Source organism: Fringilla coelebs (assembly GCF_963513975.1).
Source record: "Fringilla coelebs genome assembly, chromosome: 8".
Classification (NCBI taxonomy): Eukaryota; Metazoa; Chordata; class Aves; order Passeriformes; family Fringillidae; genus Fringilla; species Fringilla coelebs.
The window spans coordinates 25,584,126-25,611,553 of NC_140066.1; the positions used below are offsets into that span (position 1 = coordinate 25,584,126).

The window sequence follows — 27,428 nt, forward strand, 5'->3', positions numbered from 1 at the left end:
GGAGAAAACACGTCAGAAATTCAACTCTGGTTGCAGCTTTTGTGAAAAGTTAGCCCAATGTGAAGGGAATTATTTAAAATGCTTGATCATACATCTGATTCCAGAAGTAGTAAAAAGTGAGTGCAAGAGCAAACAATCCAGACCCCCAGAATTTCCTTGACTGCTATCTGAGATGCAGATTCTTCTCAGAAGTTTCAAGGGAACTTCGTTGTAGAAATATTTAAAATGTGAGCATGGGTATGGATTGTACAATGATTATTTAAGCTGGAGGGAGGAAATATGTACAGGAAACCTATTTTAGATGTAGGTCACTGATGTAGTATCCAAATTTGGAGGAGATTTGACTAGATAACCTTTAAAGGTCACTTCCAACCCAAACTATTCTATGATTCTAAGGAAGTCAGAGTGTTTCCAGGCATTTTTCCAGAGACTTTGGGTCAGGTCTTGTAAAAGTAATGAAGAGAAACATGCCTTCATATATCAGGTACTTAGCCTGAGAAAATTCCCTGAGCTAACCCTGGGCCAGCCCTGTGGGAATAATGTACCTCAGGAGAAGCTGGCAAGAGCTGCTGCCTGGGCTGGGTGTCAGGGCAGGGCTCTGGCACCCGGGTGCAGATGCTGAACTGCAGAGCTCAGGCAGGATTTCCCCTCAAAACCTCCAATAATCCATAGCCTGTGTAGGCAATTCTGGAGGTGACAGATGTGCTTTAAGAAATGAGCAAGGCTCAGAACTGGTAAACAGCTCTGGCATTCTGCTGTAAGACAAATGACATCACCTATGAAGTGTGCCTCGGTATGGCAACAAATACTATGGCAACATCTGTAAGTGGAGCTAATTTTAGAAAAGAGGTGCCAGGCTACAGTAGCTCAGTTAAGGAAAAACAGTTGGACACTTTGTTCTTACAGCAGTCCTGTAAGTATGCAAATATATACAGCATAATCATTCCCTCCTCCGCCTGGCCTCCCAATACCTGTTCTCCAGTTACTGAGTATTTTGCAGCAGTGCAGAGGCAGGTTTTAGGAAAAAACACCCTTAAAGCAGAGCATGGATTTCTTGGGAAGGTGAGGAGTGTCCATTTGAAAGGACTTAAGGTACATCTTAGCCTCTGAGGTAGATTCCTGCTTCTGGTTAGTCGTGCCTTTGGGAGGGAGGGCAGACACTGGTGGATTTTTCTTAACCCTCTGTCTGTATTCCAGTGATAGGAGAGCCTCTCACCCACATCACTTGGGGAAAGCAGCACAACAGGCTTCATATTAGAAGCTGACTATGGAAGGAGCTGAGAGGTTGAATAATTTTTCCTTGAGTGCATTCAGCACACTTTTGACCAATCAGCATCTTGTGACCTATCCTACCTTGTCTTGAAATGTCTCCATTAGAATATTATATAAATGGGGTAGTGAAGCCAGCATGGAAATTGGGCAATATGGAATAAAAAATGTTAACATGACACTGAGGCCGTGCTCTCTGCAGAGCATCTGTTCTGATTTCAGTCCTATCAACAAACAAAATATTGCAGTGCAGATGAGCAGTTTGATAGGATCTTGGATCTGATGGCTCGAGAACATGAAAAATTCTCATCTCACCTCTTTGGTGCCCTCTCCAACTGATTACAGAGTGCAAAAATCAGCTGGCTGATGTTGGAGCAATGCTGGAAACATGTGAGTGCTGTCAAAGCAGCTGTGTTCAAGCCAACAGTGCTGGCTGAACGGCTGGTGGAAGAGCAGAAGGATGTGTTTGAAATGTGAGAGATCTTGAGCTGTTCAGCATCTCACTTTTTCTTAAGCAGGCATGGAGCTGTGGCAAATCTTGTGTTTGTAAAGCAAGGCAATGGATGATTTTTTAGATACAGTACTAGGGAAATTGGTGAATATAGGCAAGGGCTTCTTGATAGTGTTTTTTTAGCTCATGGTGGTCAGGTAGGAGAGATCATAATACAAAGAGAGTTTTAGGACCTTGTTCAGTAGAACAGACTGTTACTTTGCTTTCTGAGAGTCACTGTCCTTCATGGAGCAAAATTACCAAGTGATTAGGTACTTGTATATAGAGTGGGATTTATCATGGGAAGATACCTTTTAGAGAAGGAATCTTGACACTAGAATCTTCCTTGGAAATACTTGGTGTAATCCTAAATAAAAAATTTGTCTAGAAACAACTATGGGGATAAACTGTTAAGTATTAACTGTGTTACTGGTGACTCATGGATGTGGAACCTATATTAAAGAAATTCCTAGGTTATAAAGGCAGAAGGAGCATTGTACTCAGACACTGTGCAAGACATGCAGGAGAAGAAAATCAGTCATAGATATTAAGCAGAGATTATTTCCTCATCTAACATCTGCTTGATCAAGAGCAAAACTCTTGGGAAAACATCCTATCTTGAGTGTAAAATCAGCAGTAATGAAGAATTTACCTTAACCATTAGTACAGTCTGCTGTAACAGTTTCCCTCCCTGTTTTTTTTTTTAAAAAACACCTAAAATAGAACAAAATACCTTCTCACCCATGCTTGCCTAGCCTGAGTTTATCAGGTTTTAGCTCTTTGTGCTTCTGTGGACTGAATAGAAAGGCTCTCTACTTCCCCAAGCAGGTATTCATATCCTGTTTAAAGACCAGTTGTTTTTCATAATGCAGCAGCTTTTTCCACTCTAATCATTCCTGTCTGGGAGATGCTTCTCTTGACAAATGGCAACAAATCCAATGTGCTCAGATTTCTCATGTTCCATTCATAATATGTGGAAAGAGAATTCTCGGAAAGGTGCTCTTTGTAGAAGTGCAGCTCTGCACATCCTCAGATTCATAGATTTAAAGCACAGAGAAGAAGTAATGGTAATAATCTAATTGTATAGTGCAGTCCAGAGAATCTTACTCAATAATTTCTACATTGAGTCCCCAGTGTAGTTTGAAGTATTGCTTCTTGGCTGGAAACACACTCAGTCTTTACTAATACTTGCAGTCTGTCAATTATGTGATCTGATTTGCATTGCTGCTAGAACTGCATTTCATTTTTGATGCTGCAGCAAATGGACTCTGGGCTGAGTTGGCCAAAATCAGTGATGCTGAAAGACAGGCTGATTTGCTATATATCTGAGAGCCTCAGCACCTATGACATTTCAAATTGCAGTCATGATTCCTGGATGATGAAACCCAGGCATTGGAGCTCTTTGTTCCTCACTTTCCCTTTCATGGCATTATAATTATTTGCAAAAAGAGTTGAGGGGAAAAAATTCAGGGGGATGAAATAAAGCACTGGCTCATTCATGTGGATGACTTTTTTTTGATCTTTAAAAGACCCTTGAAAAAGGGGATTTTTCTTCTTGAGACTGAGGATTGAGAAGGCATTCTTCCTTTTTGACTCTGCCAAAGGCTTCATGGCTGACGAGTGTATCCCTGGAGGGGGCAGACAGAGACTCTGTTCTCCGTGGATATTGGATAGAGCTGGTGCTTGAAGGGAAGGAGAGCCCTTACTAAAGCTTGGTGCTGCTGTAAGACAAATTATTAAGATTCCATGTTGGAAGCATCTTGGATGCAGCCAGCCCCAAGGCTGGACAGAGGGGACAAGGCTGACCCACCAGCAGAGGTGCATCCCTTTGTTGGATGATTGTTGGATCCATTCCTGCTCTTGTGTCTGCTGGCTCCTGTGCTCTGTGGGTGCCTCTGCAGCCTGGGTGCAGCCTCCATCAGGTGTTGCATCACCTGGGAGCTGTTATCAAACAGCAAATAGTGCTCAGTGGCCCCAGCTCCTCATCACCAGCTGGGAATGCAGGTGCTCAGTACATTGAACAGCAGGTGCAATCAGGAGACCCCTGCAGATGAAGGTCCTGTGTGCCTTGGCTGGAATAAGGGCAGCATGAAAATTGGGTGAGGTGTTCAGCTCCTTCTTGATTGTTTCCCCTGCAAAAGTTTCTCTTGGCTGAGAAGAAAAAAAAAAAAATCATAATTCCATGTCTTTGTTCTTCTGAAATAGGAGGTGGTGAGCAGCAGAGTAACGTTGGATTTTATTTGCTCTGGCTATAAGATCAGGAGAGTACAGACAAAGCATGCAGCTTTTCTACTGCAGAAAGTGATACAGTATTTTCTAAAGATATGATCTTGGTTAGTCTGACTGCTTTGGCACCAAAAAAATGGCTCCACATTTTGGAACAACTGGTTTGTGTTTCTTCATGTTATTAGTTACCTGAAAATAGCTTTTTTTTTTTTTTTTTAACATGGGTTTTACTTTATCTTCCTAGCCTGGACTTTTTTTTTTAGCCTTGCAACTGTAGTATTTACTTCTCTCATGTATTTTCAGGTGCAGGGGAAAGATGTCACTGCACAAAATGAAGCACAGTTTCTATTTGTATTAGATTGCAGATCCCCTGCATTAAGGAGAAAAAGCTGTCTTTGATTCCCTGCCATTAAATACTTGTTATGTTGTTTATAGTGTTTTAAAATTAAAACCTCATCTGGTCATTTCAGCATTTGTCACCTTCTACTTTTCTGCCTCTCAATAGACCATTTACAAGTGTTTCTATTGGCTTTTTCTGCCTAGCAACATTTGTTGCAAGTAGTTTAGGAAAATAAATGGTTTTCCATCATAAATCCAAAGCTGCAGCAGGACTTAACAACCTTTAGTTATCTTTCCTCAGAGCTCTCTTTAGAAAGAAAGAGCTATCTGATGTGATAAAAATGAAGACTTGGTGCTATGAAATCTCTGTTTACATTCTGCAAACATGACGTTTTTCCATTAGAGTCCCCTTTTTTATGAAGGAAATCGTGAGATGTCCCTCACTTCCATTGTCTTGGCTGAAATAACACAGTGGGGCTGGGGTGTTTGTGGCTGATTGCTGTGGCATGGAAGAGAATTCTGGGTCTGCTGTCTCTGGTACTGCCTGCTGAGGGAGGGCCCAAATGAGAGGCCAGCTTGACAAATTGCTCTGCAGAGAACAATCTCTTCCCTGCAAGTTTGTGCTCTCTTTCTGCTGCACAGGTCTAGCATGACCAATTATGTTTTGTTGTGTTTAAGCAGTGACATTTCTGTCACTCTGTTTGGCAGCCAGTTCTATATTTTAAGTGCCAGAGCTGTCCCAAAACTTGGATTTTCTATCTGAAAAGGCAGAGATGTTTCAATTTCTTAGTCCATGTAGACATTTTGATGAAGTATCTCCAACAGGCACTACTGATGATACTGGATTTTAGTGATATTTGGCCTAATATTTTTTTTTTCAATTTTTGCATCCATTTTGAAGTGGTAAATAGGATTTTTTTTTTCTGGCTGAATCCAATATGAATTGGAGAAAGCTTCTAGACCTTTCACATTCTGATGATTACTAATAGCTCTCCATCCTTTCTTTGCCAAATTGCATGTCTAATTATTTTAATCTCACCCACAAAGAGTAGACTTCACCATGGAACACTTAATTCTATTTACTCTATGAATTTTGCCCAAATTCTTGTTATTCATTTCACAATATGATTGAAAACTGATTTTTAATTGAGAATAAATCTGCTGGATTCATTGGATATCCCTAAGACAGCATAGCTCTCACTCAGATTTGTTTGTGTAAGTATAGTTTTCCCAGTGCTATATATAGATGGATTTTAGGAAGAAAGTGTTTTAATTGCCTCTTCCTTAAAAGCCATTGGTTCTACAACAGCCAGGGTGATGGTGATTTTTATTAAAAAGAAGCTTGCTTTCAATGGTTTTGGATTTCTTTGTGTTGAAGTACCAATAATCTAGAAGAAATGTGTCATAGGGTAGAGATGGTTTCAAATGCATTTTGTAAACAAAATGTAGACAGTGTTCTTCACACAATGTCATTTAACCAGAGCTCATGTAGGAAAGTAATTGAGTCCAGTGGAGTGTTTATTAAATTGTGCTGATGCTTTTCTTTCTGCCAGAAATTAATATTGCAAATATGTTTTTTTTATTTTTTTTTCTTCTTTCGTGGCATCAGTGTTTTGTAACAGACTTCAGACATGTTTGAATTTTTAAGACCTTGTGACTGTTATCCTGCCTTGTGGTTGAATTGAAAGGTCAGTTCTTCTTTGGGGTACAGCAGCTCAGAAATCTTTACAGATGCTTTCAAAGTCCTCCACGAGGGAAATTTGGGGGATTTCCCATAAGCTGAAGATCTGCCTTTAGCACGGAAAGCTTTACATTTCAGTGCACATCTGTTTGCACTGGTTATTCAAGGTCAAAGCAGGTTCCCTGGAAATGGTGTCTGAATGCCTCATCCCTGGACTCTTGCAGTTGGTATAGAATGATGAAACTCCTGGGCTGGGAGCAAAGTCCAGGAATGGAACTGAAGTTTCTGTACTTTTCACATTGGCAATGGGGAGATGGTTGTGCTCATTCACTCGAGGAATGTGTAAGTCATTGCATTAAGATATTGTGGAAATGGAAACTGTTGAATTATTAGTATAAATGACACAGGAATCTTAAGGACCAAGCTTGTCTGTACCTGTATTTTTTTCTATATGAAGTTAATCTTGGTCTTATCAAAAGTGTTTGTTGTACGCAACCCCCAGAGCCTCACCTCTGTGTCCAAACCTCAGGCTGCATGCATGAAAACCCTATTTTTCAGCTATTGTTTGCAAGAATTCAATGCTGTCACACTTCCTAGATTATTGACATTTTTCAAAGGACATCCTCTGCTTCTTTTACTGGTTGTCAGCAGTAGAAACTTTTTGCGTGTTCAGTGTTTATTGCTCACGTTGTTTGGTTGGTTGGGGGTTCACATGCAAGATCAGAGGGTTCTAGGGAAGGTGCTGCTGAGAAAATTAATCTCTCAGGGACAAAGTAAAATGGATTTTAAGAAGGAAGATGTTTCAGAAGATAGATGTAGGAAAATTTAGTGTGTTTTGATTAGGTCGTCAGTGCTGCATACTTAAGCTGAAGATCAACTCTCATTAAGTTTAATTGGACATCTGTATTAGGTAGGTGTCTTTGAAAATCTTTCCCTTTATACATTCCTCTTTTTCTACACAGGCAATATTACCCACAGAAATTCATCTGGCTTCCAAATTGTAAAGCTTTTTTAGATTATTTTTTGCTTTTTTTCCACTGAGGAAGAAGTCAGGTGAATATTTTATTTATGGGATGAAGTAGATATTTGTCCTGTTCAGCTACTAATATTATTTGTATAAATAAAGTTTTCCATGGAGAGAAGAGCTGGGGCATAATTAGCTTTGGGTGACACATGTCAGGGGAAGAGCTTGGTGCCATGCTTCAGGAGCTGGGCTGGCAGGGCTTTATGGTGCCTGGCACAGGATGGGGGTCACTTCTCAGTCGTCCCTTGGCTGAGCGGACAGGGGAAGGTTGGTGCCATGTGGGGGCTGTTGGAATGTGGTGACTGGTTGCCTTTGTTGCTTTTATCCAGTCCACAGACCCTGCAGAGAGCATCTTGAGAAAGCCCCACCTGGCAGTGTGCCCTCTTTTGCTTCTGCATCTGGAAACAATTTTTTTTTTTTTTTGGACCAAGTGTAAGCTGACATCAAAGATGTTTTCACTTCTCTCAAAGGTTATTATTTTAAAGGGCAAATAATGCCCAGAGCAGGATTTTACTGTTCCCTCTGTATTTTTTTTCTGGTGACAAGCTGATTACTTTTCCTGCTGTTTTATTTTCCTGTTTTTGCTTTTCCCCGAACTTCCAACTGCCATGAAAACTCCCAAGTGGTTTTTGCCCAAATGCATGCAGGTGAGCTTTTAAATGTGAATTGCTCGGTAGATAAATGAGGATCAGTTGCTATATTTAATTATGCAGTCTTCTGTAATGTGTCTCCAACAAGCATTCATCTTATGGATAGTAATTATTCTTAGCATGCCCATCTGAGCAAGATTATGCTTTGGTAATTGGTTTTGAATCCTATATCCATTTTATTTTAAGCAGCACTCACTTTAATCCTTTCTATCAATGTTTGGGGATTGAAAGTGAGGTGAGCATGTGGCAGGAGCGAGGGAAGGATTTCTCTTTTTCTTTGTTAGGAGGCTGCCAAGCTGACACGGTGGCAATGGAGGGTGGTTGGTGGTGGTTGATGATGACAAACAGGCTGCTGCCTTGTTTGTGTTCACACTGATACTCTGCACAATGAGGATGCCCAGGCAGCTTGTGCAGACCTTCCTGCTGTGGCTGGTCCTGGAGTGCAGTGAAAGTGTGAGACGCTTCTGCCACACTGCACTGATGATACCACTGTTACTCACCTGCAGTGGAAGTGTGATGATTTCTCTTTGTGGCTTATGTATTGACCAATGTCCTGGCAAGCTTGGGCAGCAGGTAGTCAAATAGCTTTTTTTATGCTTTTGAAATGGAAGTTATGATTCTTCAGCTAAGTAACTGTATCAGGCAGATGTGAATGTAATGTAGGGAAGTGGTTGTTTAGTGCTTTATTTTCTTTTTCTATGCTTATTTGGTCTTGCTGGTCACACTGGCTATTTTGTTTATGAAAATTAGCTCAGACAATGCTTTCTGCAAAGATGAACTGGATATCTCCCTGCTCATCTCTTCATTTCTGTTTAGTGGGAAACTGAAGCAGAGGAGTTGACATGATGCTTTCATGATCCTAGTGTGTGTTTCCAGCCAGAGGTAATAACTCTTAATACAGAGGAAAAACAAAAAAGGAGGAAATGCTCATGGCTGGTTTTATGGCTGCTGACAAAACCACATGTGGAAGATCTTTGTATTGCCCTGATCTTTTAATATATACCCTCAAACTCAGCATGGTGTAGCCCTTTGCCATGGATTGTCTCAAATATTTCTGGTGCATCCAGAGATCTCTCCTCAAAAGCCTGTCTGGTAACCTGCTTATTCTTCCCCACTCAGCACAATCCATCTGCAGACATGTGTGGAAGAACAGGGAACAGAGAGCTTTTCATTCTCTCCAACTCCCTCCCCTCTGGCCTGTGCAGTGCTTGTGTGGCACTAGACTTGCAGAGTTCTTGTACCAGGGAGATGGCATCCTCTGGGAGGTCATTCCCTCGAGCAAAGGCCATTGTGTTTACACAGCACAGGCTGTAAATACCTCTTGGGAGAAACTAAAATCTCTGTTCAAAGGCTGGTTGCTAAAATCCTCAACGCTGCAGGAAAAAACAGTCTGGTATACCAGAATAAGCCCTTAGTTCTCTGGAGGCAGAAGAGCTGCTTGCTGAGTACCCACACCATTTACCACTTCCCTTTGCACTCTGCTCATGTCTGCTGCCAGTAACTAGGATGTGTTCAGTCCAAGACAGGTGTTCCCTCAACTAGTTTTGTCAAACCAGACAGATCCAAGTGACTAGTTTGAGTTCCCTAGTTCCATTAGGGGTTTTAAAAAAATGGCAGCTGTCACATGTTATTACAGATGAGCGTTAAGGTGGTGTTAATTTTGAGCGGCATGATGCATCTAGCTCTTGGTGGGAAAAATAGCATTGTGACAGTAAACTCTGCCATCCATGAAAGGGTATTCTTACAAGGATTGATATTCCATTTGCAGGAAGGAATTCATAATTGTTCTTCCTCATACATAACAACAATGTTCCTACAAAAGGAGTGAAAAGGGAGATTAAGAATTCATGTTTTCTGCTCAGGAGAGGCAAGATAGACACATATTTGAGGACATGGGTTTAGCTATCTGTCCACTGTAAGAAATGATGTCAGGAAACCAAACTTTCATCCAGGGATTCCTGCCTATCCCATCTTTGTGACTTGGCAAAAGTTGGACAGGCTTAGGGAGTTATTTCTCACTGAGGTCTGCCCTCCATCTATCTTAAACAACAAAGAACAATGTTCCATCCTTTTTATTCTCGTTCTTTGGGGTCAAAACAAACTCCACAAGACAGAAGATGAGTTTGGGATGTTGCTAACAGGCAGGAGGGTAACTTTGTCATGCAAGTCTATCTCCACTGAGGGATGAACACTTCATGAATGTAGATACTAGGATTAGGAATAATTATTAACATCCTGGGGAGGTAAGGATGGGCAAACCAGCATGCCTTGTCAAACCAGCATGTCATCAGCACTAGAGCCAGACAATCTTTCATTTTTATTATATTTGTGACATCTCTAATTTCCTTGGCATAATGCACTTAATCCATAATTATAAAATATCCTACTAGTCCTTGGCTTTGCTCTGTTCTTGTAACATTAGAGTGATTCTATGTTTTTATTAATTTAACTTTCTATAAGCTAACAGATTGCCATTAAAAAATCCCAGAATTTTTCAACCAGTACAGCTAATAGCTGTATTTCAACAAAGGTCCCATGGTACATGTTGAACAATAACTAGCACTTCTGTGCCACTTGCAGTTTTTAATTGAATTTCTATCCCATGGATATCATGTCAGAGCCATTCATCTGCTCCAATAAGTCTTCTGATATTAAACAAGTTCTTCCAAGCTATTATTGTAGTACAAATGCTGCTCAAAAGTTGATTTGCATTGCATATACACTGGTCTGGGGAAGGTAATGCAATGCAGAAAATCTTACCTTGTGTAGACACAAAGCAATTATTTATGCTGAAATTATCGTACTCTACCTTTCCACTTCTTTTCATGTTGGAATGATAAGATCTGCCTTTTCTGTCCTGCTTAGAGTGAGACACTGACATTGGAAAAAAAATGTACAGCTCTCAGTCTGGAACAAATCACTCCTTGTTTCTGGGATGGTGCTCTTGCTTAGAGGCTCTGACTCTTGGAGCTGACTGCACTGGCATGATCTTGGACCAGTCTGTCATGTGGTGGGGTCTAAACAGCTCCAGAATAATGAACTGCTGAAACTGTTCTCTTGGGTTCAGTACATGGAACTGAGGGGATCCATGGTGTAGACTTTGCTGTCACCTTAACTCTGCCTTTTTCTTTAATTTTCTAACCTTTTTTCAAAAGGTGAACCAAATCATTGTGTTTCGTGGAAAGAAAAAATTTAAACTCCAATTTCCCTCTGCTAGATTCAGAGACTTGTGTCTGACAGTGTGTTTACAATACTGAAGCACTACAGTCTATAACTAATAACTCTTTTTTGGGCACTTCTTACTGGATGGTGTATTTGGCTGATGGCATAGAGTAAACAAAAGCAGGGTGAGGTTTTTAACCAAACTGGGGAGAGGATCTGCATCACTAGACTGTTCGGGAGGGAAGGTCTGAACTGTGTTTGCTGGCCAGCAGTAAGAAAAAGCAGAGGGAATGTCTTCATTGCTGAAATAGGAATAAAACACTGTCTGGCAAAGCTCTTGATGGGGGTTTTCTCAGGGGCTGCAACAAGAAGTGCAAGCATGCCATACTAAGTATTAATTACATGGAGATCCCAACATGCAAAATTAATGGTGATTTTCCCCTCTCCTCTGTTTTCTATTGATTAGTATGCTAAAATCTATTTGGGGATTAATAATTCAGTCACCTGAGAAGTCATAGTGACTCCAAATATCTGAGCTTTGGAGTTGGTACCTCCCAGCTGAAGTTCAGTCTGATAGCTGTAATCCTGTCTCCCTCTCTGCTCAAGTCTGAGGGACGTGCTTGGATGCACTTAGGGTGTAGAGAATCTCTCAAATAACTGGCCTGCTCTTGGTTTGATGTGCCAGTGTCTGCCCTTCAGCATGTTCACAAGAAGTCCTCAGGAAACTGCTCCTCTGCAGATTACTGGTGTGAGGCAGGTCTGCAAGGGGGTGCAGGTTGTGTCAAGGCCCCCAGGCTGCCCGTATGTGAAGGGACATTGCTCAGCTCACCAGCCAGAGGTTTCAACTAGGAGGCATTCAATTTTTTATTTTTTTAAAGCATCATGGAGAATAAATCCTCTTAATGGTGTGCCTGTTGTGATGACAAGGTCTTACCTGCACTGTGGCACAGGGACCAAAGGACATCTAGGTACTGCTGAATGGGCATCACTGCAATCTGTTTTGTGCATCTCCCTGAGGGTATCCTGGTGTCCAAAGGTGTAAGCCTTGCTGTAAGGGCAGCATTTGCTGTATTTATTTACATCCTGCTTTCTGGATCCATGATCATTCTGGGATGTTCATGGGACAGCCTTAGGTTTAGCACTCCCTTGTCTGGGTTCAACCTGTTTTCAGTTCCCACTGAGTTATCCAGGAGGCATTTCAAAGCATGCAGCAAAATCCCATTTAGAGCCTGTCTAGAAACCTCGGTGTGAAAATCCCTGCCTCTTTATCTTCCTTGTAAGGTTGCAACTATGATATTAGCTTGTGACAGCAATTATTGATGGTGTCATTAAGGATGAGATAGAATTCCTGGAAATGCATTTAATATTTTCCCCTTTTTTGCTGTGGGGACACTAAGTGGTGACAGAATGAGATGTAAAAAAAATAAAAAGAGAAGGTGGGGGGTTAAAGAATCCCATGTTTATCGTTTGCCCTCATCCATGAGGAAGGGAAAATAATTCATGAAAAACTTTGTGTACTAGAGCTATTATAGTGCAATCTTTGCAAAATAATGACTTGTAGCAAAACCCCATTATTATTTATTTTCTCTATTTTCAGCATCAGCTGTGTAAAGTATGGACAAAGAAATAACCCCTTTAGAAAGCACTCCCAATGTGCTGTTACAGTTGGTTTGAAAAGACAGCTGCTATTTCACCACACCACTTGGATTATTACAAACACATTGTTTTAAAGCTTAGCAGCTGTGTAACAGTACATGATGCATATGTGCATGGTGCTATATCTCTTTCTGTGTTCTCTTTTAGTAATCACTGCACTTAAAGCTCAGTATGAACTTTATTGATCCATAATTGTAGCTCGTAAACACAGACCTCTACTCTTGTATCTGAGTCAAGGACGAGTAAATATTTGTGTCTAAAATGGACTCTGGGGGAAGGTGTTTTTTTTCTCTGCATGGACTGTGATTAATATGGGCACACACCAGAAGGGTTAAAGAGGTATTGGGAGAGGGAGGGATGGGGGGAAATGAACTGAGGGAAACTTGGTTAAGATTAGTAGATTTCCTGTAGCGGGAGATCCTCTCACCAGTTTCTATTTTCAACTGCCTAAGTGATGCAGGTTCACTGTGGTGCTCATTTAAAAGTGGATGATGCAGGATGTTCTGAGGAACACGCTGTACTCTATTGAGGCTTCCAGTTTTGGATGGGATGAGTAGTTCCTTTTGGACATATAACAGCTGAGGGCCTAATGTTAGAACATGAGCAATCTGCAGCTTACCCAAGGCAGTGCTGTGAATCCAGCAGGTTTCTTGTCCAGATGCCCTTACAGGAACCCTTTGAATGGACAAAGGTGGGGGAAGAAAATTCATCTGTTCTGAGCCACTAGGCACTCATCACTGCTGTGATTCTGAGGAATAAACTGCAGAGGTGCACCACTTTTCCTGCATGTTCTTATGCTCAGGGTGTCCATGCACTGCTCACTGACCTATCAGCCATGACCAAATGCTTATGCTAGAAATCATGGCTCATGTGAATCTCCCTCTTTTGCACCCATATTTCATTTTCTCCACTGTCCTCAGAGTAAAACCTGCAGAGGGGTGCACAGACAAGTCTGCAGAGCTGCCTCTGCACCAGGTGGTTGATCAGACCCCTGTTTACTGCAGGGGGTTTATTATCAGAGCATTCCTATTCAGTCTGCAGGAAGATTCATTTCCAGAATGTTAAAGCTGATGCTAAAACAAACCACGTGCCTTCTGGTAAGACAGCTAAAAGGGATAAGGAAATGGCCAATGATGAGTTGCCACTATTTCCTAATTAATCACAGGCTATTGCAATATACCTGCTAAAAGACGAGCAACCCTTTATGCTGACATTATCCGTGGGGGCCTTAATGGTACCTTCCAGGAGTGTAATATCATGCTTCATTTTGTCATGGGCTTTTGAAGTACCAGGTTGAGTAGAATGAAGAAAAATAAAAGCCATTTCTTTCCTGGTCTAAATAACATCACTGGAAGAACTTAAGTGCCACTGCTTTAAAACCTTCCAGGGGTTCTAATCCTGCTGGGTTAGAGAACAATTAAGATATGCTTCACAATTTATTGAATTTGAGTCTAATTTTTTGTTTTTTAGGTGTAGGTCCATGGGCAGTGCTGTCAGTAACACGAACAACAGTTGGCTGATCACTAGGCTGATACCTTGAGTTAGACTGGAACCCAGTTCAAGTGGAAAGCATGGCTAAAGGCCCAAAATATACAGCCATAGACTTGAATACTTGGATAGCCAATTACATGGATGGTCTGTGAGCTCTGTCATGGCATAGGACACAGGACCTCACACAGCCCAATCCATCTGCCATGGAGAGGAAATTGTGGATCTCAGTTTACAGTTTGAAATGTCTTCCTCTATATGAACCTCTGGGAGGTGCCATACTCCAACCTAGGTGGTTGGAACAGCAGCAAAATGTGCCCTCCTTTGTAAAAACCACATAGGAAGCCTGTGGCAAAGTACGAACCCTGCAAGACTCCCGAGATACCTTTCAATGCCTTTAGTACAACAGAATTATTTCTTCAGTGAACCTTGGAGACTGCAGGTTGATTGTTTGTGTTTGAGCCTTTCTATGATTCAACCCAAAGACATAAATAAATCTGTGTGTGTTTAGGAAAAGGACTTGGATCATAGACAGCTTTCTCCTTTCATTTGCGTTGATAATACGCAGGGTACTTAGCCCTTCATAAAATTCATTTAGATAAAAGTCAAGCCTTTATGGATAAAAATGTTCTTAGCACACTACTTAGGAGTAAGGGCATAGAGATATTTATCCTTGTGTTTTGGGTTCTAAACAAAATTATTCCTCCTTCAACACCTAGAGGAAATATCTGCAATGTAGTACTGGAGCCAATTCTCAGTTTGAGCAATTTTAAGTTGGATCTTTCTCACTATTTCTTGAGTCAGCCTCTCAGACTGGAGAAGATGACTGGTCTCTTCCAGTGCTTTCTTTTCTGTCCTTGTGTCTCAGCCTCAGATACCTTCCCTCATGAGTTTGAAGGGGATTTGCATTTTCTTGTGCTCTGTTTACTATTCCTTCGTTAAAAAGATAATCACTCAGCTATCACCTGGGGGACTTGCTGATGCTGATTGACTTTTCAAGCTGCTCCCACTGTATTGATCTTCTGTCTGAAAAGATTCCAACAGGTTTATTCTCCCAAAGGCAAAGTGTTTTGTGTTAGATGAGCTTCTGTGGGCTGAGTGCAAAAGATGACAGGAAAAGGAGGCTTTTCTGGGGTGAAGTTATGCCTGTGTGGTGGTTTGAAAGATATTAGGCAGTGATGGTCTTAGGGCATTGCTAGAGTGGGAGTGATCAGCTGTGTGCTTTCTGAGCTGCCCACAACTGGCAAATGTTTGGTGGGGAAGAGGGGGACCCCTGCCCTATGGATCACAGGAATTTATTAAACTTGATGTAAACTGCAAGCTCGCCTTTTTGGAGAGTCTGTATTGATGCAAGCTTAGACCCCAGTGTCTGCATTTTGAAAACATGGTAACTGGAGACAAGGCTGCTAATGCTCATGCTCAGGGAATGAATAAAACTCATATTCAACCAGTGCTTCTGTGAAATACTTACCTGCAGTGTAGCAGTGGATTTAGGAGCGTGTAATGCAGCTGCTGATCTGCCTGTTGCACAAACCAAGAAGCTGAGTGACAGCTGTCTTTCACTTTTGCACTTATATCCCTGTCCCTATATTTCTCACCCAAAATTCTTCACTCTGAGGAACTAGGAGAGAATATAATGTCATTAAATTGTCTGGATGAGAATGGCCAGAGTCATTTGTGAGCATTCAGAGCAACCCTAGCTTCTTGCCTGGGGAGCCAGTTGTATAACCAGGTCACCCTGCAAAGCAAGTGGTGCAGCCTACAGAAGAGCATTGTCAGCTGCATAATCTGGCCTGGAAGCTCCTTCTGTCTGGTGATTTCTGATGTCTCTGCTATGTGATGCTCAAAAATGTTATTCCAAAAGGCTGGGGGGGTTGCAGACCCTGTCATGGATATTTCAATGGTAATTGGAATGGATCAGCTTTGAAGGATTCAGGAATGTGCTGAATTTATATTTTATATATTTATTTCTCATATTGAAAGACAACTTGTGCCGAAGTCTGTTCTGGTGGGAATATGAACACCACAAAATAGTAATATTAGCCCGAGACTTGTGTTCTTTTATGGCTCCAAATTCTGTTTTCTTCTTTAGAAAACTAAATTTGCACTATTGCTTTGTCTTATATACTCAAGTTTAAACTTTGAGGATTTTCAGAAATGCAGAATCCTCACAAAAGCAAAATTGTGAAATGCTTGCAAAATGCATTTTATCCTCTTGGTAATGTTGTTATGGGTCTTTATGTTTATAGATATACACAGATATACTGGGTCCTGGCCTTTATTGTGTAAATTTGTGTAAATCTGCCAATATGAATCATTCACTTGTACATGATAGGGCCATATTGATTTTAACTAATTGGGGATCTGGTGCTGTCTTATTAGTACTGGAAAACCAGCACGTAGAGGCTCTGTCATGTTGTGACTGGAGGTAAAGACGTGTTCCTAAGTCTAGAAGGTTCTTTCATTGCCAGTCCCCAGCTGTCTCAGGTGGCTGCATCTCATGAGCTTCAGATTTTTTATTTTTGGGAACAGAAAGAGTCAGTTTTTCCCCAGGAAGCTCAGTTAATGTGAAACTGAGTGCTGAGGAGCCTTGCCTGAGGTCAGGCAGGATTCTGAGGTATTTATGTTCAGATTGTGTGGGTGTGCTGCTGGGGACAGTAGCCTTTGTGGGTCATGAGTAGGGGTAGACATAAGGCTTGTGGGAGAGGGGTCAGCTGAGGTAGGGACTGGAAGGAGCTGCAGGCGGACTGTAAAAGTTGGTTTGGGAATTGTCTGCAATTTCTAATATCTGTGTCTAAGGAACTGGACTAAACTATCTTTATCACTGTCCTCTTTTTTAATTACATCAGTTTTGCAAAGATTTGCTGATGGTTTGAAAAAATTAACATGCCTTGTGTTATTTTAGAGATGACTCAGGTTCATCTAAATGTCCCCACAGTACTGCCTACCACTGATGCCAAAACAGGCAGAGTGTCTGAAGCAAGTTTTGGTAAATCACCTTCCCAGGAGGCATGAGTGGACACACGTGTGCATCCCCAGATGGGAAACTGAGATTTGAGTCACCAGTCCCCCTCTTTAAGAAGGGTATGGTGAGCTTCTCTCAGGGAAGTTTGTATAACCCAGAGTGTGCTTATTCTCTGAGTGGCTGGAAGGAATTTTTTTGTCATCCACATCTACCACAAAAATAGAGAGCTGAGAGAGGGGGCAGTTCCATAGTCTCCCCTTGACATTTTCTTCAAGACACATTTAAGGGAAGTTCCAGTTTAAATATGCACAGAATAGTGTAGATGTTAAATGGAACTTCTAGAACTACTTCACAAAATCCTACATTCAAAGCACTCCCTTTTGCTATAAAATAATGCAAATTAAAATGATTAGCTACTTCAGAGAATCGTTAGAGAAGCATTTTTAGCTATAGTAATAAAAGCAGAAAAGGGCCTGGGAAGGGCCTTGTTTCTAATTAATTATCTAATTAATATCTGATTAATTAATGAGGCTTTGTCATCAAAGCTGTCTTTTATCTTTGAGGCTATTAAAGTGTCCTCTAGACCAAATTTCTTGAATATGTGTTGATAAGGCCATCTTTGCTGAGTCAGTCAAGTGCTTGGAATCAAATCAATATGCTGCCTTATCAGGGATGCATAAAACACCTCTTTGGAAAATTAGAATACATCAGAATCAAGAACATGATAAATATGTCAGATCTTATAGACAGTATGAATGGAAAATGAGTAATGATGAAGTGTAGTTCTTCAGAGCTGTAAAGAAGTAATGCTTTTACATAGACTTTACAGTAGTGAAACAACCAGAGCAGGAAAAGCAGAGGTCCTTGGAAACCCAGACTCTCAAAGCTCCAGGCTGTCCCTGAGTCAAGGTGGCTGAACTCTGTCCTGTGGTGTGTCTGCATCTCATCTGATGAGGTTCTGTCAGGTACCATTTCTACCAGCAGGTATCAGCTTTCCTGGCCACAGGAGGATTGCCAGTTCATCAGTGGTATAACAGGACAAGCATGCAATGAAGGGAAGGGCTTATCCCAGCTTTTGAGAAGAAACCATTTCACATTTTATCAGGTCTCTGTTTATATTCTTTATGCTGCCAGCAACTGTTGGGAAATCCATATCATACTTCTCTGCTTATCTCTGCTCTCTTGATTTTGTAATGTGATAAATTGTGTAAGTCACAGTGGAGTCCTTATACCATTTGGCACCTGCTTATAGTAGTAATTCTCATACAGGTCCAGAATAATAACATTTAAAATGTAGAGCACTAGAACATTATAATAAATCATGAAGTTTTGATCTCAGTCAGGATGGCTGGCTGAGGTCCTTCCCTGTCATGTGTACTGCCAGCTCAGCACATGCCATTTTCTAACCCATTTATGGCGAGACACACTTTGCTTTGTGCTAGTTGTGCATTGGTAGCTCTGGTCTCTTTTTACACTGAAGGGTGGAAGAGAGAGCAATATATCCTCACCTATTTTAGGGTGAATAAAGCATCCTCCTAATTTACAGTTTTTGTCTACAGGTACAAAAAGAAAATGTGGACAGGCTTGTGAGCTAGATATGCCTAGTTTGTAGGTGGCTGAATTTAAGATTGAATAAATGGCCATGGTAGACAGAAGATGGAATCTCACAAATGGAGGAGTAGGGTTACTTCACTTTCACAGTAGGAGGCACCAGCCTTTGCTGCTTTTGTGCCTGCTTATTGTGGGCTTATTATTCAGCAGCAGAGTATAAAACAAGACTGAGTGACCACTACACTTGCAGGCTGCTTGCTCTGATCAGGTTCCCAGGTTCTCTAAAAGGATTCTTTACTAAGGCTTTTACAGTACAGTCTCTAGCCTACCATCAGGTGTTAGGATCCATCAGCTTGGCTGGGTTTATTTCTGCTTCAGAACAGAGTTTGCCATTCTTTGGTAGATGCAAAATGTTGAGGCAGCTTCAGAGCTGCCTTTAGCCAAATCTGTGTCACACAGTGGCTGAGATACAGTGCTTCTAAATGTCCCAGAGCAGGGAATGCCACTCTCGTGGTCAAGGCAGTTGTTTTGGTTTATCTGGTTCTGCTTTGCCAAGCATCCCTCACTTTTTCTGCCATTACACCTATTTCCTGCAATCCCCTTGCCCTCCCTCTTCATGTCTCAAAAGAGGGTCTTGTTCTTCAGTTGGTTCTACAGAATATTTTAGATCTGAAACTACTTCTGCCCTTCCACAGAAATGGCATATCTGAAGGTAAGGGTGCAGGGAAGAGCAGGGACTGGGGAAGGACACCCTGTTTTCTGATGGTGAATGCTAGTTAGGCACCCTGTGTCATGATCTGGGAGGTCAGTGATTGCTGGGGATATCTAAAGCATCACTGTGCTCCTACAGGACAGGTAAGCACCATGCAGACATATGGCTTTCAAGTTAGTCCCCACCATCCCTGTAGGGTTAATACACAAAATCTGGGTCTCCATAGACTGTTCATGCCCATCTGAGTAGTCATCTCTGCCAGGAAATGACTGGTGTGAACAGCCCCCTGCCCTGTGTGATGGTGATCAAATCAAATGCTGGTGAGCAATCAGCCACTAGAAATGGGACTGATATTTGCAACTCCTGGGTTTTATTTGCCATAAATCTAGAGGTGGAATATTCTGTATCCTTTTGTTAAACCTTGGAGACATCCAGTCCCCTCCCAAAGGCTCATATGGAATAAACAAAAGAGGAAATCTTTCCTGTAAAAAAAATAAAGAGAATAATCAGAAAAAAAAAAAAAAAAAAGGAGAAAAATAAAGAGGAAGCCAGTGTTCCTAGTTATCTCTTCTCACCTTCATTTTGAGCTGTGAATCACAATGAGTGCTGCATCATGGCAGCTCATTTTTCCTTGCAAGTCACCACTCTATATTGTAGATGGAAATTTATCAGCAAAGGTCATCTTCAAGTTTTTTGGACGTTTGGTGGTGGAAATCACCATTAATCAAAAAAAAAAAAAGGAGGTGGAGGAAGGGTGCTGGGATCATAATAGTTATTGAGGTGAATATTCTGCTGTTTACATGACATGCAAGCTAAAAGTAAAAAAAAAGGATTTTTTTCAAGACATATTGCTAAAACAATGATCTGCTTGAGCATCTTTTTACGTGGTGGGATCTCTGGTTTTAGATACTTTTGAAACTTTATGGAACAGAAAGTCCTCTAGAACTGATGGGTTATGGTTCCAGAAGCATTGAGAATGTAAAACCTTGTGTATGATGGCAGAAAGTGGCTTTATTTGGATTGTGTTAAATACTCTGGGTCTAGGCTGATATACTTGGATAGCTGGGTTTTTGTTGCAGGAAGATTGTTAAAGATTGGTCCCTGAGGCATCCATGACAAAAGATGTAATTGGACTAGTAAAACTAGTCATAGAATGATCAGAGGCATGAACAGCTTGTGCAAAGAGTGGCTGAATAAACAGGGAGTCTTGAGACAGGAAAAAAAAAATCTGTGGAGAATATGACAACAATCAGTGAAATCACAAATGGCAGCATGGGGCTCCGTGGTTTTGTACTTGTTAAATGGTAACAGTTAAAACAAAAGGGAGCCTCTCCATACAGCACAGAGCTGTGGTGCTTACTGCCATGTGATAGAGAAGTTGCCAGAAGCTTCCCTGTGGGATTAGACAGATTTATGGAACTAAAAGCCCACTGATGACTCTTGCAGGCAAAGGCATCATCTTCAATTTAGGAAGTCTGTGATATTGCTGTAGGCTGGGACATTACACCAGGAAGCAGCACCTTGTGCTTGCTTGAATTCTGTTCACTTCCCCAGACTTTCATTGTGGCCCTTAGTTTCCTTTAGTAGGATGGAGGCAAGGGAGGCGCTTCTTTCTGCTTGCAATTGTAAAATATTCTGGGTTTACATTTATTGCAGTCACTAAACTCATGGTGGAGTAAAAACAAGCTCTCGGCAAATGCTTTTCTGTCTTAACTGGCTGATTCAGACCACACACACTGGAACTTCCTTGGTTAGTGAGCAGATTTAGGTCCATGGGGCTTCTGTGGACACTTCTGTTATAAAATATCCGCATCCAGACTTATGTTAGCTCCAGACAGAGACTAAGAATTAGATTTTGTTTGTTATCTCCATTGATGTCATTTTTGGTGCTATCAGAGAACCATACCTGTGGTGTCCTGGCTGTGGGGTTAAAATGTGGGGTTGCCATGATCTGGTTGGATGGTTTTGTTTAGTTTTTTTTTTTTTTGTTTGTGAGTTTTGTTGTGCATGTTTTTTCTTTTCTTTTTTTTTTTTTTGTTGGTTTTTTTTTTTTTTTTTTTTTTTTTTGAATTTTATTTTGTCAGCAAAAGTGTCCATGTGTGTGACCAGGTCCACCAGAGAGCCTTGCAGTGGTAACAGTGGATCTTTCTGGTCACTGCCCCGTTGGACTCTGACTCAGGAGGGGTCTTTTCTGTGTGTCATAGTTTCAGAAGGGCCTTTATCTCAGGGAGGGGAGGAAGGGGAAGACAAAGAAGGAAACGTATTTCAAAAGTGATGGAAGACTGGCTGCCTGAGTTCCTGTGCTGTGCAGTTGAGTTCTTTGCAGTGTATTAATATGTGAGCTGTGTTTGAATATTTCTCTGCAGTTGGATGTCCAGAGAGATGTGCCTCCTCTCATGTTTCATGGGATTTACTTTTATGCTGCAGCTCTTCTCAGAGCCCTCATAATTGCTCTCCTTTTGCTGCCTCTTGATTTTCATGAAACTTGTAGAAACTTTGCTCCTCTTGGGTTTTTGCTTTTCTGCCAAACTGGGAGAAAATTGGCCAATGAGTAAAAGCAGGAAGTTGCTCGGGGGGTATGGAGAGACAAGCCCGCTGCAGGCAGTCAGTGAGTGTTCACTTCACCATCAGAAGTGAAGCAAATACTAATCTGGTACATTCCTGTTGCTCTCTGAAGTGCACAGAGAGCTGGGATACTCTTCTGCTCATTGAAGCAGAGCTCTGCCTCCATACAGTTTTCAGTGTGGGGCTGCAGGTGTGTGCAGTGGGACTCTGGGCTGGAGATGAATGCATCTGCTTTAGAAAAAGCTTAGAAAATGGCTGAAAATCTAAAATCAAAAGCATGATGGCTGCTTCTCCACACAGAGAGAGAGTCACAGCACAGAAGAGAAACTCTCTGACAGGAGGGTTGGTGGAAGAGGTGGATTTTTCATCCCAGTCATTCAGTGCCAGCATTTGCAGCTCTTTTTCTCCTGAGAGACTGATACATGTTTTATAGCCTATCTCCATAGCTGAATAGCTGAGACTTCTAACAAGCAAACCTGCCTTTCTCTGTCTGACAGAACCCTGACATGGAAAGTGTCACAGAGGAGGAGAGCTCCAAAAACCATTCACATGGCATTCTTTCTGCCTCTCCACACCTCTACTTCATGTCTCTGTGACTGAGAAAGTCTTACCACTATATGAAGTCTGCTGGCTCAGGCTTGTTGGATTCACAGAGAAGTTCAGGCTCATATTCAGAGGAACAAGATGGATTTTGTTAGCTTGTGGTGCTCTGACTTTGTATAGACAGGTTCTTTTCCTGGGTGTATCCCTTGCACCTTGCTCTGCCAGACTGGGGGAGGTTGCAGTGATGGTTTAAACACATCATAGCCTGTCACAGGAGGGCAATGGAATCAAGCAGATGGTTTTTCACCCCCACTGTTTAAAACAAAATATAATTATGGGAGAACTTGCAGTATCCCAATAAAGCACTAAATTACAAACCTTGCTTTCCAAAATAGAATATGCAGAATTTGGTGAGAAGCAAAAGTCTGATGCAGCCTAGACCCTCGAGGTTGTTATCAGAAACAGAGACCAACCCATACTATTACAGAAATGTGGGACAAAGCACATGAACTGGGTTTATACAGGATTGTTATGTATGAGCAGAGTCCATTCCACATCACAGAACCAATTAGGTTGGAATAGACCTTGGAGACCATCAAGCCCAATCTGTGACCCAACACCACCTTGCCAACTACACCATGACACCAAGTGCCAGTCCCTCTTAGAACACCTCCAGGGATGCTGGCTCCACCATCCCCCTAGGCAGTCTGTTCCAATATATAATCAGCCTTTCTGGGAAGAAATTCCTCCTGATGTCCAGCCTGAACTTCCCATGACACAGCATGAGGCCGTGCCCTCTTTTTCTCTCATATGGGAGGAGAGGCTGACCCCCAGCTCACTACACCCTCCTTTCAGGCAGTTGTAGAGAGTGATAAGGTCACCCCCGAGTCTCCTTTTCTCCAGGCTGAATAACTCAGCTCCCTCAGCCACTCCTCCCAGGGCTTGTGCTCCAGACCCTTCACCAGCTCTGTTGCCCTTCTCTGGACTCACTCTGACTTTCTGGAGGGAGAGGCCCAGAACTGGACACAGCACTTGAGGTGTGGGCTCACCAGCGCTGAGTGCAGGGGAGCAATCACTGTAACACTCCTAGTCCTGTATTGAAAGAGTTTCTGTGCTACCAGCGGTGTATTGAGGAGCATTTTATGAAAGCATTGTTAAAAACACTTTCATGTATACATGTGTGTGTGGTTAGAAGCAATATGCAAATATCAACTGAGACTAAAGGCAGTAACAACATTCCAAGATGATGAGATTCCAGGCATGGCTTCAGTGGAGCAACTCAGAGGAGAACCAGGTAGGCAGGATCAGTTTGTCATTAAAGCCCTAAAGAAAGTTAAGGCAGGATTTTGGGTGTGACTCATGGAAACCATGTTTTATATCACCGAGTCTTTAGTCATTGTGATATAACCACAACATTTCTTCCCCTCCACTACTTTATAAAATGTGCTTGGAAGGGGACAGAATTGTGACCAGAGGAATGGGAGAGAATATGGTATCCAGTCTGCTTGTACTGTCAAACAACTGTAAGGATGTATGGCTAGTTAATTTGGAATTAGAAGTAATTAGTAAAGGAGAAGGGTTCATGTTAAGTTTAAAAGCTCAAAACTTTTCTGTTCCACCTGTGGGTCGCACCTCTTTAAATGTTCAGGCTTGGGTAACTAAAATTAGCAGACAAATTTTTTTTTTTTTAATGCTTGTTTTCTAATTAGGCAATTTGGTGGTGGAGTTGAGCCCTACACGATATGATTGCAGAAGCTGAAATGCCTAATTGTAAATGCCTGCTTTTGAAAAAATAATCCATTACCTATGCAAGCTTTCAGCTTCTTCATCTCTAGAATAGAGATAGTATTTCCCAGTGTGGCTTTTGGGACTTTGTTAGTTTGAATGGATTAGCACAAGACAAAAGCTTTAGATTTTTTGGCCAGAAAAAGTGTCATGGAAATACAGTATATTATTGTGATATCCTTTGAGATGTTTCTGTGAAGCCAGTGGAGACTGTCAGGATAATAAAGAAAGCCTCGGAGAAGTTAACGAAATAATGATCCTACTTCCTTTCTAGCTATCCTTTGAAAGGGCAAATGCAATGAGTGAAAATGGTTTAATGAGAAAGAGTCATTAGGGCACCCAGCCCGCATCTTCAGAAGTGTGAAAGCATTTTGGGAGATCTTAAAATTACTCAGAGAACAAATGCAAAGTAGCTCTGTCAGAATATTAAACTGTTATTTGTATTCTCTTTTAATGCTGATTGAAACCAGTGATCTCTTTCACTGCCTGGTGGCTGGTACATGTGTAGTCACAAAAGTGGCTTGTTCATAGCAGCAGTGCTGTTGGAAGGGTAAGATCAAGGAAGCACCTCTGCTTGCCCTCTCTGTGTTATCCTCTGCTTAGAGCTTACTGTTACCTGAGGATTCCTGACCTGCGCAATTTGCATTTATAGGAGGCCTCATGTACTGGAATTAATTGTCCTGGATTATTCAGTTTCATTAATAAAGCTGCTTCAGTTTTGAGATTGGCTGGAGAGGGAAGGCTGCTATTATGTTTGTTTGTTTGGTATTGATACCTAGTGAGACAAGAGCTTCAGATACTTTGGGTGGGAAAATTCTATGAAAATACAGTACATTATTGTCATATTCTTTGGGGTACCTCTGTGAAGCCCATTGGGTGATACTACTGTGCATCAGTACACAGGAGTGGTAAGTGCAAATAGAGCTAGTATTAGCTCTATTTTTAGATTAAAGGAAGTTGTTTGAGACTTGAAGCACCTTGGCTGATGACTGTTCAAAGGAGAAAGGTTGGTTCAAAATATTCAAGGAAAGAAGGACTTTACAAAGTATTTAGAAATTGTCCTTGAAGGATGCACTGAAGGAAATGTGTTGCAGCCACATCAGTAACAAAGCAAGCTTTTGCCTTCATGATTCCTACTACTGGGAAGCCTGAAACCAGCTGGCTGGTTTTGGTTACTCTTGTTCACCTTGGTGTCACTCTGGGCTCCACTAGCAGCAAGGAAAGCAGCAGAGCTGGCTGCAGGCTCTGGCATTGCTCAGTTTCTCCAACCACTGTTCATCGTGATGCCAGAAGTGCCTTGGGCCATTTCTCTGCCAGACAGAAAAGGAGTGGAGGATTGGTCTCAAGCAGAACCATGAAGCTGCAAATTCTAAGGCTTGTTGAACTTAGAAAACCAAATTACTGGAGATCAGTACTGGGAAAGGCAGAGAATTGCTGCATGTTCTCTGATCATCTCTCCAGTAAAAAGCATTATTAGAGAGGAGGGCAGGGGCCATGGATTCTCATCCTAATAAAATTGTAGATATGTCCAGGTAGGCTTTTTATGAGGACCTTTCCTTGTCCATCTGCTGAGGGCTGTGTTTACTCTCTCCCTATGACAGAAGCTGAGTTGGGCTGGGAGCCAGGCTCTCCCCACTTTTGCCTGGGGTGGGGAGGCTTTTCAGGCAGGGTCTGACACCCCTCCCTCCTAAAGTCAGCTGGTGCTGAGCACTCTTCAGGTGTGGGATCCTGTACTGATGTAGCTGTTGGGTTGTTCTGGTAGGAAAAATCTTGTTTGTTAGGAAAACAAAGTATGAAAACAGTAGAGAAACAAGCAGGGCAGTGAGGTTTCAAGCATGCCCACAAATGAGGAGGAGGACACCACAGAAAACCCTCTGTGACGAAGCAGCCCTTTTCCCCAGTCACGAATAGGTAATGCCACCCCCAGATCATCTGCTCCTCTGGGTGGGATTTGCTAGTGTAGGGGCCTGAATCTGTCTCTGTAACTCAGAAAAATTAAATGCCTGGCACAAAGTAGGATGGGGGTGACTGAGGACTCAAGATGCCAGTTTAGGCACATTTTTATCTAGACATGAGTTCAGCTGTTACAATTCTGATCCACATTTGGATCCTCATCTTCAACTCAAAAATCAACCTACCTAAATAAAACTGTTGTTGTTGGGTTTAATTTGGATTCTTATGTTGGATTTGTCTGAAGAGAGAATTTGTACTAAAGGTGCTGCTGATATCAGAGTCCTCTGATGTGTAGATACCATTTGCAATCCCACACTGGCACATGAGGACAGAGCCTACCCCCAAAGTCCACCTGTATGGGAGCGCCACAGCTCCCCAGATGGGTACAATCAATGAATGCAGTGACAGACACTCCCCCTAAGGACTCCAGTTTTCTTCTCTTTTCTGCTGGCCATCCTTAATGAAACATAAAATCTTGTGTTTTAATCATAATAATGTTTAAATTGTAACTTGGAGCATCTGTGCACACAGTCATTCCCTTCCCCTGAGCTCTAATAACCACAGAAACTCTTTTTGTCTCCTCTTTTCTTCCAGGTCAACAGACTATGGCACTACCTATGAAAAGCTAAATGACAAAGTAGGCCTGAAGACTGTGCTGAGCTACCTATATGTCAGTCCCACTAACAAGAGGAAGGTAAGGGAGAGCCATTGCACTGGTAGCTATAGAAACAAAATGACAGCATTCTGAGAGGAATTATGATCCTGAAGTGAAAGCTGTTGGTAATTTGCAAGAGCTTGAATTTGCTGTCTAAGTTGCACTGGTGCAATTCCATGGAATCCCATAGAACTGATCCTGCTTTGCTTGTGATGGTGATAAAGAACTTAATTCCCTTCTGAATTTGCTGGAGAAGTAAAAAGGTTGCTTTTATTTGCTTCTGACTGTTACAACTTTGAAAAGCTCACTCAAATATTTCTGGGTTTCTTGCTTACACTGGCTTTGGCTATTATGCATCTCCCTGCCTTGTGTCTCATTAGAAATACTGAGTAAGAGGCATTTATTTCCGCATTTGACTCTTTTTCCCCACATTTGGAGGTAAAGATGTAAATGACATTTTCTTTGGTTGCATCATGTAAGGGGGCTGAAAGCAGAATATGGCTGTGAGAGTGGGTGGAAGACCTACAATTTGATTTGGTTGTGTAGGAGAGAAGATGAGGTCACAGCTTTCCAACCCCCTGCTCACTCTTCCCACGTGATGCAATTAGGGCTGCAGCTGGCTCACACAAGCACAGCCCAGGAACTGCTACTCAGTGCCTTTTTGCTTTAAAATTATTGCCTGGGACAAAGATGCTTTCAGCCTCCCACAGAAAT

General features: G+C 41.8%; 1 protein-coding gene across 1 annotated transcript in view; it reads left to right on the forward strand.

Moving 5' to 3' along the window:
- The window catches only part of SORCS3 (sortilin related VPS10 domain containing receptor 3), a gene marked incomplete at its 3' end in the record, with an annotated part of 260,788 nt that overhangs the window by 97,524 nt on the left and 135,836 nt on the right, over positions 1 to 27,428 (forward strand). The window contains exon 3 of the mRNA XM_084210407.1: positions 26,654 to 26,753. Coding sequence (XP_084066533.1) covers positions 26,654 to 26,753 — 100 coding nt within the window. The remainder of the gene's footprint in view (positions 1 to 26,653; positions 26,754 to 27,428) is intronic.